Source organism: Carassius auratus, chromosome 7 (genome assembly GCF_003368295.1).
Source record: "Carassius auratus strain Wakin chromosome 7, ASM336829v1, whole genome shotgun sequence".
NCBI lineage: Eukaryota > Metazoa > Chordata > Actinopteri > Cypriniformes > Cyprinidae > Carassius > Carassius auratus.
In genome coordinates, this window is record NC_039249.1 from 4299710 (window position 1) to 4323137 (window position 23428).

Sequence of the window (23428 nt, forward strand, 5' to 3'; positions counted from 1 at the left end):
AGTAAACAAACACTATACTTTAATTATCTGTTATTACTTTATGAAATCTTATACAAAATACTTTACGTCACATTCGATACGTTGGCGTCTAAAATATAAATACAACACCCCTCTGAAATCTAGTATTATTGTGACTTTCCATTGAACGCTCTGTACGCGACCGTCAATGTCAGCCAAGCTAGCTAGCTTCATGTGTGTATGTGTGTTTGTTAATAAACTGCATGATTTAAACACATACTATGTATCTTAGGTTATATAGCCTCATTCGAGGTTCGTGTCAGCAGCTTTTTGAGCCCTTAAATTCATCTGGACGGATGATAATGTAAGTAGCTTATGGGGTTGTTATAGCAGCCCCTCTCATAACGTGTTTGATATTTGTGTGACAGAAATATCCTCCACTGTTAACTTAATGTTTCATATATCATATAACAAAAGCTGACATAATATTAATCTATTTTTATTATTATGGTTTCATAATACTACTGTTATGCCATTTATGTATACAGTACTGTGCAAAAGTCTTAGGCTACAAATATTTTCACCAACAAAAAATGGTTTTAAGTAAGTTATTTCTATGTTTTGCTGTAGTGTGCCAGTAGTAAATATCAGTTTACATTTCCAAACATTATTTTTGCCATTAATTGTAATAATCCAGTGAGATTTCTGTTCGCACAACAGCCAGTGCTCCACACAGAGACTTGATCTCATAATCAAAACTAAAAAAAAAAAAAAAAACAGTCTGTCTGGAAAGACATGAAGGAACAGAACAAACTGAGACATACTCAATCCAGAAGAACTGTGGCAACGTCTCCAAGACGCTTCAAGAAACCTGCAAAGCTACAGTATTGTGCAAAGTTTTAGGCACTTGTGTAAAAATGATGTGAAGTGAAAACGAAGATGCCTTCAAATATAATGCCATAAATAGATTTTATTAATTAACTTCTATTAAATTAAATCAACATTTGGTGTGACTACACTATGCATTAAAAAAATATTTTATCCTAGGTGCACTTGCGCATTGTTTTCAGATAGCTTTACAGGTTTTATGTGTCTTGAAATGTCTTGGAGACATTGCTACAGTTCTTCTGGATTGAGTCTGTCTCAGTTTGTTCTGTTTCTTCATGTCTTTCCAGACAGAGTGATGATGATGATCAGATCTCTGTGTGGAGCACTGGCTGTTGTCAGTCTCTTTGTGCAATCAAATAGACATTTAATAGCAAAAATAATTTTTGGAGATGTAAACTGATATTTACTACTGACAAACTACAGCAAAATATAGAAATAAATATAGAATTACTTAAGCCCATTTTTTGTTGGTGAAAATATTAGTGGCCTAAGACTTTTGCACAGCACTGTACCTAACAGTACCAGCACTTTAAGTATTATTTTACCTTAATAGCGAAGTAATCACAACTAAGAAATAACACGATAAAGGGTCTTCTGTTTGAGCTTCTTCCAAGTCATCACCATATGAGTCTAGAGACCAACTTTGCACACTCTGGATGTCTTTTGTTACTAAGGGACCTAATTGGTTGTTGTCTCCTGCAGTGGGGGAAATGTGGGGCTTCAGCATCCGCTATCAAGCAGTGCCATCCGATTACAAGAGGCTGATGCCAAACCAGTGGAAACCAAGAAGCCATCAGCCCCTGCCAAAAGACTGAAAGAGTATGACAGAAACAGTGACACACACCTGCTTTCAAATATAATTTTAACCAAGGGTCTCCCAGACCTTTTAATCAGTTCTAAGGATATAAATGGTCACATAAATTAAACCCAGAGATTTTAAATAATAAATGGGATTCTTTAGGATTCTTTCATAAATAGAGGCAGAAAGAACAGCATTTATTTAAAACAATATAAACAATATTTTGTAACATTATAAACGTCTTCACTGTCAACTTTATTCAATTTCTGTACAACCCTAAATATCTGAGTTTTTGACATTGATAGTAATAGTTATCATTTAGTATAAAGTATCTCTGTCTACATAAATTATTTCTCTAGAGATGCTTTGTTATTGTTGTTGCTTATATTCTTTTCCCTATTTAGTATTTTCCCTCCATTTCCGGGTGAGGAGAGCTCCCTGACATGGGACAGCAAGAAGTTTGAAGAGTTACCGATTGCACACATAAAAGCCACATATAACAAGTAAGTTGCTTGGCAAAAAAAATAAAATCGTCGTGATTGACAAATTAAAATGGATTTAGTTCAGATATAGTTATAGTTTTTATGCTGTGTGCATACAGCTAAAGCAGAAGCTTATTTAATCTCTTAACTATGTTTGTCTTTTATCCATCTGTTGCATTGGTCAAAGTGCTTATGTTGCGTAACATAGACTACTGTACATTTAAGTTTAAATGCCCATGTGAAATTAATCTACAGTGTTTTCTTGGTGTATCTAGGGACTACAGATGTTAATACTATATGGATTATAATTCTTATTTATACCTAATACTGCATGTTTCCATATAGCTAACTGTATTTTATCCTTAATTTCTTGCTCAAGCACACATATCCACGTCACAGATTGTCTGGGCCAGTACATGGTCCGAACCTCATGTGGATCAGAGGGTTTCAAGAATGTGAAGAAAGCAACTCCTATTGCAGCACAGACTGCTGGGATTTCAGCCGCTGCGGTAAGATGCACAAAATATAAAATCGTATTGATTTTATACTGAAATAAAATGTGTCAACAAGTTTTGTACAGTTGTCAAAGCATAAAACATATGTGACCCGGCAGCACAGGGTCATTGGGTTATATTTGTAGCAATAGCCAAAAATACATTGTATGGGTCAAAATTATTGACTTTTCTTTTATGGCAAAAATCATTAGGATATTAAGAAAAGATCATGTTCCATTATTTTGTAAATTTCCCACCATAAATATATCAAAACTAAATTTTTGATTAGTAATATGCATTGCTAAAAACTTCATATGGATAACTTTAAAGATGTTTATCTCAGTATTTATTTATTCCAGATTTTCAAATAGCTGTATCTCGATATACCAAACATCAATGGAATGCTTATTTATATCAGCTTTCAGATGATGTATGAATCTCAATAAAAAAAAGACCCTTATGACTTGTTTTTGTTGTCCAGGTTCACATATATGATTTCATTTGAACTGTCTAGTAGAGAGAGATATATCAGACATTTCCATCAAAAATAAGTATTAATACATGTCATTGCAGGGGTGCATCTTTTTTTGTTTCTGTCATTTAGATGTTGTCCACTTGATGGCAGCACATTTCTTTGCAGTAATTTACCACACCCTGTTTAATTGTTAAAGTACCCTTCCTTAGATTGTATTTGACTGGTTTTCTGCTTTAAATTTAAAGTCATGCTGAAACATTCTGTAAGGACAGACATTAAATATAATGTAAGAAACATATTTGAAACATAGAGAACTTATAAAAGGATTTATTTTTTGTTGTTAGCTATCACGGTCTTATGTGCATGTATGTTTCTCTGGTTTGAGGTTATCAGCAGTGTCCTATTAACTGTTTCAGTGTTTATACTGATTATATGCCTGGCCAGGAGAAATAGAAAAAATTAAAAATAACATTTCAAATCTTCGGTTTCATGTTTATATGTCTCTTCGGTTACTTCCATGCTATTTGTTGGTAATTTCATCAGCGTGTGTCGTGAAGAGTCTAATGACAACCCTGAGTCACAGCATGCTGTATAATCAGTATATGACTTCCCACTGATAACCATTCATTTGCTGTATGGACACAGGCGTTATGATCTAAATTAGTAGTTTCGGACAGACCTCAGATTCTAGGCTCCTGCAATTTTGTGTTTCCTCAGTGATTCATTAGTTTTTATTATGCTAAATGTTCTAAATGTATGTATGTTTGTCTTGAGCAGAAGGCGAGGGCTAAGGGGGTCAGCTACGTCCGTGTGCTAGTGAAAGGACTCGGTCCAGGGCGCTTGGTGAGTAGTTTGCTAAGGCCAAAGATTTACAGCAAAAAAATAAAAATCTCTGCGAAACTATAATATTACTATTTATTGTGACATTTTCCATTTGCCTATATTTTATATCATTGATTATTTAGACTTTCTCGTGACAGCTTATCTGTAACTGTGTGAAAACCAAAGTGAGGCTGTGCACATTTGAATGCAAACGAGGCATCTTGAATCATTTACCTCCACTCTCAAATGAGACAAACACGTTATTGCTGTTTTCTAATAAACTAGGCAGTGAATTTTGCAGTGAATACCAAAAAATGTCACAGTGGTGAAAGGTATAGAAGAATGCAAATGCAAAATGGTAATAATGAAAATATTTGTAATTCAAAGGTCCAAGATTCTCTATATTTTTGTTCGGTATTGTATTGTACGAGCACAATACAGATAAAAGGAAATGTGTAAAAACATAGAAAACATAGAAAATGTGTAGAGGGGGCAGGCAGCTATTGAATAAAATAAATAAATAATGTATATCTAATAATTGATAACAAAAAAGAAGATAGGAATAACAACTACATTATACATTTTCTGAGGAAAGTGACTGCTTGTGTGTCGTGAGTTGTTTAGTTAGTTGTGTGTGGTTGCAGAGTTGTTGCTTTGTGGCTGCTATGATGTTTTGAGGTTTTTTTTTTTAATGTAATTTTATTTAGGGGTTTTTTAGTCAATTTTCAAGTCCTTTTGATTTAGTTTTTTTGAAAAGTTACACTCTCCGAGGCTGCATTTTTATTTGATAAACAATACAATATAGTAGAAAATATAGTAATATTATTATTATTTCAATTTTAAAAGCATGTTTTCTATATTAATATTTTTTTAGATGTAATTTATTCCTATTCCTATCATCATCATTACTCCAGTCTTCACTGTCACATGATCCTTCAGAATGAAAACTTTCTAATATGATGATTTGGTGCTCAAGAAATATTTCTTATCATTTTCAATGTTGAAATCAGTTGTGCTGAGTAAATTTTTTTGCAAGTCATCTTTGAAAAGAAGGTTCAAAACCAGAACATTTGAACATTTCAAATTCAAATCTTTTGTTACATTATAAAGGTCTTTTGTGACATTTTTGATCAAAATAATGCATTTTTGCTGAAAAGTATGAATTTCTTTCAAAAACAGAAATCTCACTGACCTTAAACTTTTGAACAGTAGTATGTGAGATTTTCTTTCCACCCAGGTAATCATGTGCAAGGTGAAAACTATAATGACCCACTTCTCAACAAAGCATTTTTTATTTGATGTTGATTAATTTTCTTGGTGTTTGTTTGTTCAGATTTTTAACCCAGAGTATGCTTTAACAAACACCACTGAAAGAATAAACAAGAAATAACAAAAATCTAGTACAGTGGAAGTGATGCTAAACACTGTTGCTAATGTGCAAATGGAAACTTAGAGGTTCCGTTCACAGTTTGATGTGCACAGATGTGTAAATGAGTAAAAACCGGTTCAGGGTTGCAAACAAACAAAAGACTTGTTTGAAATTCATAGCTAAGGTAGTCTTAATACTGTCACTTTTTCTGGTGTGCTTTTACCTTTTAGACTTCCTGTGAAGATTTGCAGCCAAAAAAGAACTTAAAATCTATTGAAGGGCCTATGCCGTATCTATTATTACTGAGGCTTTTTTCACTTATATGGCCCATTCACCCAGAAGTCTTATGGGGTTATTCTAGTGCAGCTTCACAAAACCAGCGAGGCGTGTGGAAAAAAACGAAAAGGTACTTATAAACCCAGCAAGACTTGTAGAGTGTAGAAATCAAAGAATAGAAAGGAGCTATAGAAAATCAGTCCTTTATTGTGCCAACACATATCTGCACACTGGCCTTCATCAGGAATAAACAATTACAAATAAAGAAAAATAAAAAAAACACCTAAACGCAAACAAAAAGCACATTCAAACCTGCAGCCAATCAATAAGGAAATGAAAAGAGATGGTTTGATATCCACCAATCACAAGACACATTATAAAACAATGTCAGTTGTAACCAGTAATTTGTATGGAATTAAATAAAAATTATCCATAATCTATGACACCACCCAAAACATATTAGCAACTAAGTAGGGACATAATGGTGGTGGCTTTTGCACAGCCAGTCACATTTTCTTAGAAAAATGTAAAAATCTAGTTGATTGATTGACCTCCTGCTTTTCATCCAGTTTCTTTTCGTGATACATTCAGTAGAATGGCAGCAGTGATTATATATTATTCTCTGTATGTGCCTGTATGGTTCGGCAACAGTTATGTGTGCTGACTATTCGATCAATACTCTGAAACTGACCGATGAGTTCTGTGAGCTCAGCGGCGGTCTGCATGCTCTTACTCTGAGCCGGGTGGGAGGACATTAAGGCTGGTTGAGAATATAATGAGCCCCTCCAGAGCTGCAGGCAACAGGGGGCTTTTAAGACTTGCATTACTCTTTTACCTACCCTCGGTTTATTCACAGTCAGAAGCTTCTGGACTAAGTTGCATTTAAGCAGATGGTGGTTGGCCATAAATAAATCAATGCAGTGTTAGCTTATTTGAATCATGTTATTAAACAGGCAAGCCAGGGTAAATACTTGTGCTTAGATAACTTAGAAAAGCTGGATACTAATCAGGGATGCACTGATTTTACAGTTCGGCAGGTAATATTCTATTTAATTATCTGTAATTTTTTTTTTTAAATCAGTCATTTTAAATGCTACAAGTGAATTAAGCCATCATAAAATTAATTTTTTTTTTTCAAATATCCTCACCCTCAGGTCGTCTGGGATATATTTTGATTATAAATAGAGGGCGTGTATTGTAGCCGGAAACAGCCATTTAAAATGGCTAAAAAAATCATGGATTTGTTTCTTACAAACAAGCAGCTTTTCCCTTCAGAAGACATTTACTTTACATTTAGACATTTACGTTTTTATCAGCTGTTTGGACTCCAGGGCCTGAATTTCGTTTTTTAAACTGGGGGGGAATTCCCCCCTTACATGGGTCACATGGGGGGGATCTAAAGATTATGGGGGGGAGAATAACTTTTGATGCATCGGTCTAATTTAATCATGTTCATTTATTAATATCTACAGATTTGTATGCATGAATTGTGCATTTCCAGTTCTCAAATCAGTTAACAAAAAAAAAAAAAAAAAAACTTTATACAAAATACATCATGCTCTTCAAATTGACATTAAGACCTCTGTTTAAACTAGGCCTATGCTATATATTAATGTCTATTTCAGTTCATGTGTTTCAGTTCAGTTCAATTCTTTGCTTTTTTTTTTTTTACTTTTGATATTGATATCGTAAATTGATATTAAGAACTCCGTTTAAACTATAATTATTTATGTTTTTCATACATTTCAGTTCTATTTCAGTCATTTTTTTTCCATTTCTTTTTTTCATGTGACTTATTCTAAGTTTCTCATCTGTCTCCTCATCTTCATTTCTTTCCATTTGATGATGGCTCTGTTGAAGTCAAACTGCTCAAGGGAAGGTCCAAGCTCTGAAATGATCATTAGATTTGTGAGACTTGTATTATTCAGTGAATTTCTGAATTTAGATTTGATCCTGTTTTGTGTGCTGAATCCACGTTCACACGACACACTCGTTACTGGTATGACCATGGCTGTCTGAATGAGTTTCTCCATTTCAGTGAAAACTTTTTTCTTTGGATCGTGATCTGCATCATCCGAACTTGTCTTTCGCTTCAGCCAACGGTCCATATTTAAACTACTACGCTAACCAAACAATTCATTGTCTGTGGCCGTGTTTGTGCGCTCGGGAAATATGCTGCGCATAATGAATAGAAAACAAGGGGAAACGCGCAGTCACATGCTCAAACAAGTGGAAAGCTCGGGCGCGCGCGCCGCAGTCTCATTTCCACAAGCGCTTGCACTCTCGTGGTGTCTGTCGTTGCCATGCAACCAACTGCGCTCTCCATGATGACAAGAAGGATCAGCAAAATATTAATTGATTTCTAGCCCTTGCGTTAACTTTATTACTAGATATATTTATAGATATATTTATGGAGATGAAAAATAATAAAGTACAGCTATGATCAGCTGTTCGGCCGAGCATTCAATGTTGTGACGCTGTAAGCTGATCAGTTGGTTCGTTGCTGCCGCGCTCTATCACTCGCACACCATAAAGAGCATAATGTTTTTTAATGTTTCAGTTTCGTTATTACAACGACAATTTGGAAGCGGATAATTTCTTCACAAACAGCTCATTTTGACTCAAAAGAATAGAATGCTGAACCTTCACTTGATAGTGTGAATAAGATCAGCGCAACGCAGACCGCTGCATTGACAGCGTGAAACATGATCTGTCTACAGCAGCCAGGGGCAGGGCTCCGCCGTTTACTGTCTATGAGCTCAGCGCTGAGACAGAAAATGCCGGTCCAGCGCCGATTGAGGAATTAAATTCGAAAATAAAAGACAATTTGACTAGACAATTTGACATATTTTTTCTCGCAAGTGTGAATTTATTTTTTAATCATTTGCTCTGAGATGAAGCAAATATATTTGTGCGGGAATTTCTCGCACTATAAAAGCTAACCTTGCGGGAATGGTTTAAATTATGCGCAATCCCCGCATTCCCGCACCGAAATTCAAGCCCTGGACTCTCATTCTGACGGCACCCATTCACTGCAGAGGATCCACTGGTGAACTGCTCCGATGAAGAAACAAAACCTTGGATGCCTACATTTTCAGCAAATTAAATTTTTTGTTAAGTTTAATTCCCATATATTAAATGTTAATTGAGCATTAGATGACAGCAAAGATTAAAAAAAAAATCTTTGCTCTCTTTTGTAGAAAGAGTGTATTGTTGTAAACTGTATCTCTTAGCTAACTTGGCCTACATTGATTGTGCTCCCCTGTGTGTAGTCTGCCATTAAAGGGTTAACCATGGGAGGACTGGAGGTTGTTTCCATCACCGACAACACCCCAGTGCCACACAATGGCTGTCGCCCTCGCAAAGCACGAAGGATGTGAGGAGGAAGAAACCCATGAACCCAGAAGTCTTGTTTGTCTCTCTCTCTGTATTTTCATTGACCATCCAGTCTGAATATAGAGGTTGAATGCTCATTTATTCAGGTCAACGCTGTTCAAGAGTAATGCTTTTTTTTTCTTTTTCACAACAGCAGTGCTATGTATGTTATTTACCTTTTTGATAATTATTAAAGTGTGAAGGTGTCACTCATCACGTCTGTTTTTGTTCTTATTAGTGCATGTACAGCTTTCAGCTACGCATGGCTGAATAATTTAAAAGGCAACCTTGGGATTCAAAATCTAAATTAAAACCTAGAAATAAACAATGTGACAATGATCATGCTGGATAACACGGATCACCGGGTTTGGAACTTGTGGAGTTGATGCAGCTTGATCGTTGCTGTTATAAATGTAAAAGGGTAACGACATAAATACAATCGTTTTTTTTTTTTTTTACATTTACATTTTTACAATCAAACTTTTCACTTATATTGGTATTGTGGTTTTGTATTAAAAATACAAAACCAGTGGTGACAGACTTTAGGATCCAAGTAAATTTTTCTGATGAATTTAGTAGTAAAAACAGAAAAATTTGACAGGGTGTTACAGTGGCTGTTTGTTTCTGGAAATTGCACAAAATTGTGTGTGTGCTATCGAACATATGTTTTTATTTTTTTTTAATAAACATTATTGTTCGATATGTTAGCACTTAATCTGAGTCCGTTTCCAAGTTGACAGGCACAGGGTGGAATAGCTCCCTATAAATAAATGGACCATTGTAAGATTATTGCCCTTTTCTACCATTACATCAGGTGCTTCGTTGCTATGACAACGGCAATTAGCAGGAACTCAGGCAGGCGGTTGAATATAAGTCTGTCCCTAGTACCCATAGCAACCAAGGTCAGGCCTGCAACGCACATCTGCTTTTATACAAGCTTTAGTGTGCGCTATTGCTCGAGGACTGGGGGGAAAAAAGACATAAATGACAATAGCAAATTATGTTGATGTCCATGTATAAGCTTCCTGGATGTCTGTGGTTCAGTCTTACAGTTTTAAATCTGAAGGATTCGATTCATTGATTTTAGAACCAAAACATTTCAAGGTAAAAAACTGGTTTGGTGCTTTATGCAGGAACGTTTTTTCTGTGGCTCTCCAGCAACAGCTGTCCTTTTCCCAGTCTCCTTTCACACCGAGCGTCAGAGCCACCACAAAACACGTCTCATCAGCGACAAAGCGTGACTTCTACCCACGTTTAACCCAGATGGCCGAGCATCTCAGATGTCCTCAGATAGCCTGTGCATCCAGTGGAGGCTCTGACATGGAACCTGAGTATCCCTGCTGGGATTTTGTGGGCAGTGATTAGAAACCGGAGCCAACAAGGTTGATTGAATATAGTGTTAAATGGTTCGCCTGCAGTGTGTGATTTTTATATGAGAAAGCATTCTTGGTCTTTGCCGAAGTAATTTTTTTTTTTTTTTACATGTCAATCAATTGGGAAGTCTTTTTGTTATGTATTCCATATGGATTGTGTTTTTTAAAGGTTTTAAGTTAAGACACATTTATATAGCAAATTATACAATACAGATTTTTTCAAAGCAGCTTCACTGTAATAGACAGGAAAATAACAGTGTTAAGGTCTATTCACATCAAGAACAGTAACTACAAAACATGTCCAGCAATTGTAACTGCTATTAGGTTTCAATCTAGTGATTTTGATGTGTTGCTAGGTGCTTACCAAGTGAAAAGAGTCCACCCGTTACTTAGGCTAAGGAGTTTGTTTACATTTCTCGTCCACAAAAATTGTGAAATTTGGATTAGCGAGCACCAAATCAGAAAATATGTTTAGTTAAATGTTGTTGTTTTTTTCAGAGGGGGTTCAGTATTGTGAACAAAGCAAATAATGGAGTCTTGGTTAAATGCAACATGACCGTTTTGCCATGCAAGACTTAAAACTTGATTATTTTGAACCATGGGTTGCATTTTAAACCACATTGTTCTCAAATCAACAAATGCACTTGGAAATTGTTGAGAGGTGAAAGTTTTAATGGGTTATTATGCAATTACTTCAAAATACAATTTGCTCCTAATTGAAAGTTGAATTGATTGCACTGAAATTATGACTTCCACCTGGGATTTTGTTCGATTTCTCCGGTTTTGACATTCATGTGTCACAGGATGGAGTGAAAACACATAACAAAGGGCTTGCAAAAAACAAAACAAAAAAACATTTATGCATACATATTCTGTGGCTGCTGTTTGTGTACCAGTGAATAATTTGTTATAACGTGGCATTCTCTTGAAATGGATATTTTTCTTGAATGCTGTTTTGCCTTCACTTAAGGTTCCTGCAAGGTGATGGGTTAAACTGGCAGTAAATATTGCAGATGGATTTGGAAGCATACATGACCTAGACCCAAGTAACCCTGGGAACCATATAATGAGAGCTACTCAGGCATCCATTTGCACATATTAGAATCGCACACTTTCATACGCCGCAGGGAAATACACTGCTGGATATCTGCATAGATTTTGCAATCATAATGTGCATTCTCTCTATAATTGTTGACTTATTTAAAGGAGGTAATCATATAAAAGGCACATACATATTGGAAGGATTTATCCGAATCTTTTGAGCACTTGCACTTTCTGTTACCCTGTTGTGAACACCATCTCCTCATTTAACCGACTTCCCACAAGCTGTCAGCCTACTCAGCAACTCCATGTGACAACCCACCCAACTAACCTTTCAGGTAGACCTCCTCCTATGCACCTGTATATTTCCCAAACACCTAATTCTGTTCTTTAACCAGCGTAATTTTGCAGCACTATTTTAAAAGCACTATATACTTTATACACAATAATGGACCTACAGGCTCTCAGTTGACATGTGCATTGTGTAATTTTGTACAGCACTGTATGTATTATTCTTGCTTTTATTGTTTTGCCATTTAGTATAGGGTCAGCAGCCATACAGCAATTCATTCTGGAGTTCTTTTATCAATTTTGGCACAGTGATTCATTCTATTGTACATAGGTTAATCTCACAAAAACCTTTCAGGAAAATATCTATTATACCTTCAAATGTAATAACATTTTTTAATTTTGATTAAAGCATATCCTATTTTATAGGATCATTGTAAAATCATTGTATATATGGTTGTAATTGAGTGTGTGTTTCAGAAAGATCCACAAATAATTATTTTATTTTATTTTAATTTATTTTATTTAGATGTCCCTAAATGATTATCACTGTATTCTGTTAGAAATGTTAATGAATTACAAATGTTTTAGCATTTTATTTGATTTTATTTTATTTACAAGAATGACACTACTCTGTTTTAAAAATAATTAATAAAAAAGGTGGATTCAGAACATTTTTGAATGTCTTTTGAATGTTTATTTTCTCCAAAAACCATTATCCCTCTTTTATGACCATAAACATGTTTTTATTATTATTAACAATTAAGTTTTGTGCAAGTAAAATGTTTATTCTTGTTACTATGATTTGAAAAACTATTCTATATGCTTGAAATTGTAGTATTTACACTTCATGCTATTATTTGTTGTACTGTCTTCATGCTAATTACATATTGAAATGCAAAAAATGATTTCTCTGTTGAATTTGGGGTGAAATGTGCCCATGTTTTGTGAGATTCACCCACATTTGTCATGAAATCAGAAGAATGACTTGACTTCACCGACTCATTTCTGATTTTTGCTAAGTGGACTAATGTAGTGAGTTTGAAACTGAAATGAGTCCCATGACTCGAACTCTTGCTGTTGAAGACATCATTTCGACTGACATCTTTTTTCTTGTTCTATTTTACAGTATACATATTTCTTAAAGCCAAAAATTTAAGTAGGAACGAGTAAGAGTATTAAGAGCAGGAAATACAGCTCCATGCATGGCTTGAGTGCTTGATAATGGGCCTCCGTCCAATTATCCACTTCCAAGAATGTAGACATATAAGTTGTAATTTTCTGTAATGGCAGGCTGTGGACAAGGTGGTGGTGGGGGGGGGGGGGGGTTGCAGAAAAGTAAAAAAAAAAAAAAAGGAGAAGATGTTGGAAGAGGCGTGATATTCACATTGCTGAATATTTTTCTGATTTTGTGCCATTTTTGGACCACAGGGGCTGGTCTTAATGCGCTGCCCTTTAGAAAATGTTGAAGTGTAATATGCCTGCACCGGCTCCGCAGAAGCATCTTGAAGACAACCTCTTTCGCGTTTTGTTTTCATCCAAAAATTTCCTGTTATACCCCTCCCTCTCCTCGCTCAGGCTTTTAGCAGCTGCTGGCGATGGTACATTATCAAAATAGAATAGGAGGCAGAGAATGGAAGATTAGAAAGCTCATTGACTATTTAGTCAAGAAGCCTAGTGCCCACTTGAGCTCCATTTGGGTGCTCTTACCTGTCCTGCTACATTGAATAGCACCTTTGTTCTAAAGCCCAAGAGCAGGGGAAGATTGGAGAGCCACTGGGCTTTACAGTAGCCAACCTATACGGAAGCACAAAGCATTATCTGCGGCTAAGATATTTTGTAGATGATATTATGAAGCGTATATAAAACCCTGAGACAAGTGCTAATTGTTGAAGCATTATATTAATGAGTAGTTTTTAGCTATTGCCTTTAGCTCCCTCCCTTTTTGAGTTGTAGACAGAAAAACATCTTATGCCTAATGTAGACTCGTGTATTAGGTGAATGAGTGTCTGTGTCATTTTCATACGTATTCACAATCAATTTCCTAATGGTTTTCAAATGCTTTTAGAACTTTTATTATATTTTATGAGAATTTTACGTTGCATAATCATTAGCTCTATGTAATGTAGATGGATTCAGAACCTAACTGAGTGTGATTTTCAAAAATGTCCACAAAGAATTTTCTAATGGTTTTATTTTGCAAAAGAATTGCAAAAATATTAATTAATGTAGATGAATTATGATCCTCAGTTTTAAGGTCTTTCAGTTTTGTTTAAAGAGCACCAAGTTCCAAGTCCCTGTACCCATGAAAAAAAAAAAAAACCTGAATAAATGAGTGTCAGAATCCTGCACACATCCGTTCAGTAAATTGGCAACAGCAAAACAAACTCTCCACATGCAGCATTTGGTTTGTCTAAAAGGTCCAACGAGGGATTGCTTGGATGATTGGCCATCAAAATGACAGGTCTCTGTTGCTTAGGAACATGACTAGACTGCATGAATTGTTGCATCGCTTGATCTACTCCAAGCAGACTCGAAGTGACAACACTTGTAGTTCCCTCTTCAAATATGTGTATTTACATAGTTATTGCACACAATCTTTTGAAGACCCTGTTTTTAATGCTTTATTATGCAGCACAGACCAATGAGGGATCTGGTGCTGGTGACAGATGTTAATGTCATTTGTTGCTTTTGTTTGTTTATATTCCTTTCTCCTTTCCCTATATATGAGACACATATATGGTAGACTATCCTGACAGTCACTTGCAAACATTTCTCAAAGTACTGGTTGCTTTATGATGCTGGTTGCTATGGTTACATCTAGGAAGCAAACAAAAGGGGAAACAGGAAGGGGAGGGGAACCCAGATACAAGTGGGTGACTGCCCTTGTGCTCTGTGCTGAATTTTGTTAACAGGACTGTATGTGTGTGGACACGGGGCTGCATATATATATGTGGATATGTGAGTACAGGACACAATGAGAGCTTTTGAGAAAGCTTTTTCCCTTATATTTCCAGCAAGTGTTATTTTTATTTTCTCTTTTTTTTTCTGTGCTTACTGTGACCTGCATGTCAGTGCGGCATTCATTCAGGGTGAAGGGAAGTTTTAGTCAGCACAACAGCCTTCAACCTTGGCCGTGTGTTCATTCAACTTCAGATGCTTATTATAACTTGTTTTTAAAAATACTGCATCATTCCAATTATATACACTTAAATGCTTTTTCTTACAAGGAGGATTGAAAGAATTTCTCTGCGCTTAGATGAAATGAATGGGATGTAAGTGAAAAACCTTTAAGGGCATAAAGGCAATTAGTGGATTATAGTGGTAGATTAAAGTGGCCCTGCTTATTTCTAGAGCAAGAATACTTGAGCGAACTTACTGAACACCTCTTGAAATGCTTCTGGAATTAATGATATTAAAATTAATGAGCAATAATACAAACCTGATTGTTCAATTAGTACTCAGGGGCATAATTTGATGGTAAGTGTTTTTGCACACAGTCTGACTATTTTAAATGTCCATTTTGTGGCTGAGAAATAATGCCAAATTTTATTTTTTGTAAATCCCAGAGTCCATGAAAATATATATATAATTATAATTATTATTGTTATTATTATTATCAACATCTATTTTTATATATTTTCATATTTTTATATTAAAATATTAAATATACTTTATGTATATATTATTTTTATGTATTATTACATTGTAAAATAAATGTATTTTCTAATACTATATAAGTAGTTCTCTATACATTCATTTGGTGCAAATAGAAATACTGATATAAAAGTTAAGAATCTTTGCTAATGCTTTATTATCAATGAAAGTTAATTATGTAATGAAAAAAATAATAATAAAGAAAATTAAATTCCCTTCCACACCAAGTGCTCTTATTATAAAGGATATTATTGTTTATCTATTATGTAAATTAGAATTTACGTGTGTAATATAATATAATAAATATTTCACTAGCCTATATATTACATAAAAACAAATATTCTACATTTTAGAATAATAGTAAATTCATCAAACCAATTCAAAATTGGTGTTTCATGTTGACCAAAATAAAAAAAAAACTAACAACAACAACAACAACAACAACAATAATAATAATAATAATACCATTATTATTATTATTATTATTATTATTATTATTATTAGCTATTAATTAACTTTTTACAATTTTATACAACTTTCTTTTCTAAAGCACTTTTAAAAGTTACAATCTCAAATAATTTTAAAAGAATAAGCAAAGTAAAATAAAATACAGAATATACAAAAATGCAGAAAGAAAACGTTATTTTACGTTAATTTAAGAAAAAAAAATAATGCAAAAATTAAAATAATAATAAAATACATTTAAATGGAAACTTGTATTTTCACCTTACACATGCGTAACAAATAACATATTTGTCATTTTGTTCCCTACTCATAATTATGGTGACGTAATGGGCGTTCGGTTTTCTCCTCGTTCCTATAGCTGTGACGTCATCGACGTCGGTGAAATTGTTGGGCCACCTGTCGGTGGAATGGACCTCGCCTTTAAGAAGCTCCTGCAGGAGGAAAACCGGAGCTGTTCACAACACATGGTGCTGAACGACACCGAGACATTAGAGAGAGCGAAGACAACGGCGCAGAAAAGCTGTTTATGGCGGATAGCATCCGAGCAGTTTGACGAACCGCTGATGGGAAGATGAATCGATGGAGCAAGACGTCGTTTTCACAGTGTGTAGCTTTCGCATGTTCTCAGTTTAATATCCATGTTGATAAAATCTGTGTGTGTTGGCGTGGGAGTGAGTGCCACAGACAGCACTGGACAAAGCAACAGGTAGTTATAATCGTTTATAACATTTTACGTTTGTTTCAGGCTTGATTTGTTTTTATTATTATTTTATAATTATTATTATTAATATTTTATGTTGTCGTGAAACAATGTGGAATATTTTACGACAGGAGCGGAATTAATCGGGAGCTATAGATCAATGTTTTAAATTCTTCTTCTGCTTGTTTTATGTTTTCCACTTTTATTTTAGGAAGTTTTCAATGTAACTATCTGAGACCTGTTGATTGAAAATGAGTGTTTAATATTACAAATGTTTATCATCCTATTTGACTCAGCCTGTCACTCCCATAGCACAGACTGAGTGATTCTGTCTTTGTGTATTCAAATACTGCTTGTTGTTCCACATAGATTGAATTCTGAAATACTTTGTTATTATCATGCTTTGCTTGTGCCTGTGTTTTTATTTTGGTCTTTTGCAAACAATTTTTTTAAGTGTTTGTAAAAAAATTGCATTGTGTGAGGGAGTTTTTGCATATTAATTTTGTGCATAAACACCATCATTTTGCTTTGTTTAGCTCTATGTTCAAGTGCCAGTTTGGCTTGTAAAGGCCCCACAGTGATTTAAGCTCTGTTCCAGTGTGATCCAACTGGCCTTGTGTATGTTCATAGTACAATAATAAATAAATCCAAAAACATTATATCAATATGCAATTTTGATATGCGATGTTTTCTAAATTATAAGATGTTATGTTGCATTTATAAATACAAATCAGAACAAAGCAGGCTGTTGGTGCAGCTTGCAAATTTGTCAAATATGAATGCATGCTTACGTTTTGTTAAATCTATCTTTATCTATGCAGTTCAATTACCATAATCACCTGACAGCAACATGTGCATGTATACCCTGATGCATTTCTGTTAGCGTCACATCAAATGCTGTGCATCATATATTTTGCATTCCATTCAGCCAGTGTGACACCACCTGGACAGATAAGTGATTAGAAAATAGCTGGGTTTGCGTTTGGCATGAATGTGCACACAACTTTGAAGGGGGCCTGCTTTTGAAGGAGCAAGCCTTTTGAAGCCCCACATGGCCTTAGAAAAAAAAGATCAAAACTTGATAGAATGTGCACAAACAGGGACACATTTGATGTGCCATTACAATCAGCCCTGGAAGAGAACCCAAGCTTGCCCTACACTCCCTACAGGCATCATGGAGCAAGGACAGTATTTGATCTAGCGTTTCATGGAGGCAGGTGATTGTAGCACTGCTGACTTCTTGTTATAAAAAATAGCATGCTTACAAGAGCATGTAATGAATGCTATAAGTCCTTGGTGCCTGGTGCTACCATCTCTTATTGGATTTCAAAAGCCACATTTTGCTTAAAAAAAAAAAAGAGATAAAACAAGATATAAATCCTTATCTGTGACTGTAACCGGTCCAAATAAATTATCATTATAGCCTACATTTTTATTAATGTCATAGCGACATTTGTAATCTAATGACAAAGATGGGCTGGTCAGTTTACTGCCGCGTCTGATATGCGCCTTCCTGGGTTTCATCTTAGTGTTAAAGGCAAATGAAAAACTATGCAATAGATAAATAGGGTTAGAATGCTAAATAAGGTTAACTGCAAAATTGTCATATAATGTGATCATGCTGGTGTCACAGGGTGTATTTCAGGGTCAGATCTGGCGTGGTACACAGCAAGAGGCCTTAATGAGGAGACGTGTCATAGGAGAACCTGCTCTATTCGAGTCTCGTAGCAAAGGTGACACCCAGATGAGGAGAACCGTTCTCACCTCTCCTCATCAGATGAAGGTATACAACATGACTCATGCAATACAGCAGAGAAACAGAGCTCGCCTGAAAAAAAAAAAAACACGGGAAATGATGAGATATGAATTAATTTATTTGTAAAATCAACTTTCTATCTACATATCATTTGAAAATGGTTTTCAAAAGTATTCTACATATTTTCCCCCTCAGGTTATAAAACAGATGCTGTGGAAAAACACACGTTTTCCCTTTTACTTTTTAATAGACATATTTTTATATACTTTACAATAAAGTCCCATTAGGTAACATTAGCAAATGACCTATAAATGACAGGATTTATTCAATTTTGTTAATGTTATTTAATATAAATACAGTTGTTCATTGTTAGTTCATGTTAGCTCATGTCCATTAAGTAATATTAACAAAATTCAGCTTTTGATTTTTATTTAATTTAAATTAATTTAGTAAATGTTGAAATGAACTGCATTAATGCATTAAGAATGCATTTCATTGTTATGTTACGCTAACAAAGATAGTTCCCTACTGTTAATAAATGAAACATCATTGCAAAATGTTACCAATATGTATTTGGAATGATTGCATGCAATTCGCTTATTTTGTTGAAAGCATAACCAAAGATGTAGTTTTAGGTATAAATAGACTAAACAATGTTTTACAAATATTAATGTTTGGATGTTAATACCTGATATATCCCACAGGATTTATTCAGGTATTGGTAACAACATGTATGATTTAGCAAAACTGCAAAGTTATATCTGTTATTTGAAATGTTATATCTAACTTGTTTGTGCCTGACTGTACTTTTTTTTTTATCAGTCTACTGTTAAAATCATTTGGTAACACATACATCAAGGTCTCATTTGTTGCATTAACAGTGTATTTTACAGCTTTTATTAACCTTTGTTAATGTTAGATTATAAAACATGTTCATGGTAGTTCAGAGTGCATTAACTATACTACAACTTTTGAATCTTATAATGTATTCAGAAATATTTTACATGTTAACTAATTTTAACAAATAAAACCTTATTGTAAAGTGTTACCAACAGTTTTCAAAGTAGATAGTTGATTAATCTGTCAGATATGACATGTTTGATCAGCACGTTAACATTTATTTACTGGCATTATGACATGTTTGAGAATAGGAAAATGCTTTTCCATTATGAATTGGGTCTGTGCTGTTTGCTTCCATAACAATACAACCATACACAGAGGATCAGCATTTGAATTAGTCAGTTTGTTTATGATGAACACCATTATGTTAACAAGGGTATCTAGATTTTTGTTCTTGTTATACATCCTCACTATATGATGGTTTTATTGCATGATCAACCTCCTTATAGAGCTCCGAAAGCCTTCTGTTAAAACAAACCACCAAAACAAGACAGCCCAGCCGTTTAACTGGAGTATATCTGAGTGTGATTGTGTTTCTCTGTTAGTGAAGGAACAGCCAAGGGTTGAAAAAAAGAAAAGAGACTCAAAAATGTCTGTTTTTTGCCAAGCATTTTAGTTCAGTGCTCACGCTCAGTGAAGAGGAAATTAATAAAGAATATTAGACCTTCCTGTTGCACTGTTGTGAGTAACAAGCTTGCTTGATGAGGCATCATAATTAAATTACAGCAGACAGATAATTCTTCTTCACCTTACAGATATGATTTCTAAATCTAAATATGTTAGTTTTTTTTTTTCTCACACAGAACTGTTATTTTTTTAAGCTATATGCCGCCTTTGCTTAATTCTTGGTTAAATCAGAACAGAATGCACGGTAAAATGTGGCACCTTGCACACAGTTGTTACGCTAAAGAGCTATTTCTACATGATCTTACCCTTAAATTTAGTTTTATGGAGTACTTAATATATTTAGGTTGATTTGAAAATGTGTTTTTGTTATATAAAATTTATTAAACGACATTACCACATGAAGTATATTTTGGTTACCCTTTTTACAGTAGGTGTACAGTATGTAGAATTCAGTTCACAGCTGAGAAAAACAGTACATTTAATAATTTAATTAGCAAAAACTAAAACAGACATGCATGTATGATGATAAACCAAAATTAAGCAAAAGTATATACAAATATTTTTTATGCACTGAAAATAAATGGTGCAGGATTTACTCACTCAAATAGATGTTGCAAATAATAACAAAGAAACAACAACAGACACATTGAATACAGTTTTGAAGAAGAAAGAAATAATATGCTGCAAAAATCTTTGTTTTGTTTACAACTTTGAAAAAAAATCATGTTTTACAATGCATTGCACATTTCACAATATTAATTTAGCACATTTTAAATCACAAAAACACAATACAAAGCAAACAGCAACCATCAAAAAAGGAATTCACTTTGTGTACAGCGTTGAACATTCTCTGAAAAATATGATCTGTGAATTTGCTCCCTATTCTTACATCTGTCACTCACCAAAACATAAGTGGCTCTAGAGAATTGTATTCTTCCCACAAAACCGACTAATTAAGTTATTCTTTTGGAAACGGTAGTCCAGTTGTTTATTTCGACGGTGGGCACAATTTCTCAGAACAATATTTCTGTTGTTCGCATTGTTTGCCCCCTCATTTCAGAGTGGCTCTGAAAATGGTTCACGAGTGGCAAGTCAAGCAAGTTGCACAAGTGATTATTATGACCATTTGTGTCCATTCAAACCGCACAAGGACACACTAACCACTAAACCCACTTTTACCCACAATGCTTCAGTGGAAATTGCACAAAATGTAAGACCCTCTTTGCAACTAGAGGACATGATTTCTTAAGATTTTTTTTAATAATGCATTAGTATTCAATCATTATATCCGCCAAGAGGTTGCCCACAGTAAGAGAGACCTCTTTCATGAGATGAGACCTTTGGTAAATGCCTGAATGCATGCGGATGTGCAGAATGGTTAGAAACTATCTCTCTTTGGTTACAATCTCGACTATTATGTCAGCCTGCATAATCCCAGTGAGATCTTGCTTTTTGATGCATGTACGAATGGATGGGGTTCTGTCCAATAGAGCTTTTTTTTTTAAAACCTCCATGTGAAAGTCAAAGTTATGCAGCATAACAGAGAATGGAGAATGGAGGTAAATGCTTTATGAGGGCAGCCCCTGTGCATCCATATTTAAACTGGGAGCCAACATTGAAAAGTAATAAAGGATCAGTGTAAGAGGCTTGAGTAATGAGGAGTCAGTTGATAACCTCTAGATATAAAGGTGGATATGGACAGCAGAGACTGTGTCTCGAAAGGGCAGGGGGATTCAATGGCTTGACATTATTAACTCCAGACATTTTTTTTCTCAGCGTGTCTTCAAGTCACTTTATATTAAACAAGGGTTTTATTGGCTTTCTGGTCTTTTGGTCCTTGTTTCTGATTAACTGTTCCAGCTCTATTTGTTTATGGTTACTTATTTATTTGTTTCAATTTTTTATGCATTCATATTTATCTTTTTTTAATATATATTCATTAATTATTGTCATTATTCATCAGACAAACTCCCGCTGTTAAAATATGATTAGAGACTTTAAAATGCATGCTTTTGTTTGAGTGATAGCTCAGCATTTGATGTGGCATCAGTCATTCTAGTTCTGAGCAATACAACAAACTAAGAGTAATCAGTGAATGCATGGTACACATTGTGAATAAAGTCTTCACATTCACATATTTTGGGCACCATGGAAGACTAGTGATTTTGTTGTTGTGAAGTCATTGGTACTGACAACAAGTCACAGTCTGCCTCAGTGACCAGAATCTACTCAGCATAAACTTGACTAGCAGCACTTTCCAGCTACAAAGATCACACTAATGCCGACATTATGTCTGAAGGGGCAAAAGATTAAAATTCAAAATGTTTATGATGATTATCCAGGATTCTATTACATACAGAGAACATTTGTAAAAACTGGCATCCTAATTATTGTTTTTACTTTAAATAATGTGATATCCACTGTTGTTCACTCACTCTTATGTGTACTGTGTTCACTAAATAAATAAATAAAATAATGATGTCTCTTTTTTGTGCATTTGTCAGTGGATGTTGTTTAATGAAAACTGAGACTATAAACAATTGCATGTAAAAATACATTATTAGATGCATTACCACAACATGTAAGATAACAAAATTCACATTTCACTGCTGGTTATATATGCTCTATATAATCATGTATGCATGACGAATAAAAATCTTGAATCTTGAAATGACTTATACAGTTACGACTTAATGACTTATACAGTTATGAAAGCCATTCGTTTCCTAACACACACACACACACACACACACACACACACACACACACACACACACACAAAATAGACTGAGGCTAGTAGACTGACAGAATAGTCTATAGGTTTAAGTCAAAAGTTGGATTATACAAATATGTTTTATATTTTAATCAGCCATTTAAAGTATATATATATATATATATATATATATATATATATATATATATATATATATATATTATTATTATTTTTTTATTTTTTTTGCACCAAAGCAGGCATTTTATTTTTGTGTGTTTTGACTGTTTAGGCACCCACAAAAAGCCGCATGTCAATTTTCATTTACATTTAGTCATTTAGCAGACGATTTTATCTAAAGCGACTTACAAATGAGGACAGTGGAAGCAATCAAAATCAAATTTTTTTTTTTTTTTTTTTTTTTTTTTTTTACTGATGCTATCGGAGGCAAAAATTAAAACAATAAAATCAGTTATGACAGTTAAGGAAGGGTGAGTTAAAAACATTTTTATGGTTTAAATTTTGCTGGTGAGGATATGGAAAGCTTCCCATGCTACTACTTTCCCCAGTAGGACAAATTCACTTGTTCATGTTTATTTCAACCTCCAAAATAATGTTTATTGTTCTGTTTTTTTTAAGTAAATAAATTGAATTTCAAATATAAACCTACATTTGCATAAATAATAAACAAAAATGTCTGCAGTAGCCAACAAACTGTGACAACTAGCCCCAGTCTACCCAACAAAGATGATAGTGTGGCTACAAATCACATACATACATACATATATATATATTTCTTTATTTTTCTTTCTTTTTAATCCACCATATAGCAAATCTAAACTCAGTAGTACTTGTTAATGGTTCATTTTAACATAAGGATAATTTATCTTTAATTAAGTCAAAATGTTACAACAAAAACTAAACAAACACGCTACAGGTCAGATTTTACTCAGGCATTTGGGAAGCCGACTGA

At 34.3% G+C, this 23428-nt stretch overlaps 1 protein-coding gene across 2 annotated transcripts; it reads left to right on the plus strand.

Annotated features, from left to right (window-relative positions):
- Positions 1-144: 144 nt before the first annotated feature.
- Positions 145-17242, plus strand: LOC113105568 (28S ribosomal protein S11, mitochondrial-like). Of its 2 annotated transcripts, none has more exons than XM_026266710.1 (6): positions 145-322; positions 1549-1665; positions 2050-2148; positions 2507-2636; positions 3874-3939; positions 16121-17242. In XM_026266710.1, exons 1-6 carry the CDS (start codon positions 240-242, stop codon positions 16124-16126), a joined length of 501 nt encoding a protein of 166 aa, XP_026122495.1. In that variant the 5' UTR covers positions 145-239; the 3' UTR covers positions 16127-17242. The 2 variants fall into 2 exon arrangements, with proteins under 2 accessions (XP_026122495.1, XP_026122494.1); XM_026266709.1 differs by lacking the exon at positions 16121-17242 and adding an exon at positions 8836-9151.
- Positions 17243-23428: the final 6186 nt, after the last annotated feature.

Excerpts from the sequence above, each read along its gene's own strand:
- LOC113105568 (XM_026266709.1), top strand. The coding sequence starts at position 240 with ATGTATCTTAGGTTATATAGCCTCATTCGAGGTTCGTGTCAGCAGCTT. Across the intron at positions 323-1,548 it reads TCATCTGGACGGATGATAAT|TGGGGGAAATGTGGGGCTTC; the intron begins GTAAGTAGCTTA and ends TGTCTCCTGCAG. Across the intron at positions 2,149-2,506 it reads ATAAAAGCCACATATAACAA|CACACATATCCACGTCACAG; the intron begins GTAAGTTGCTTG and ends TTCTTGCTCAAG.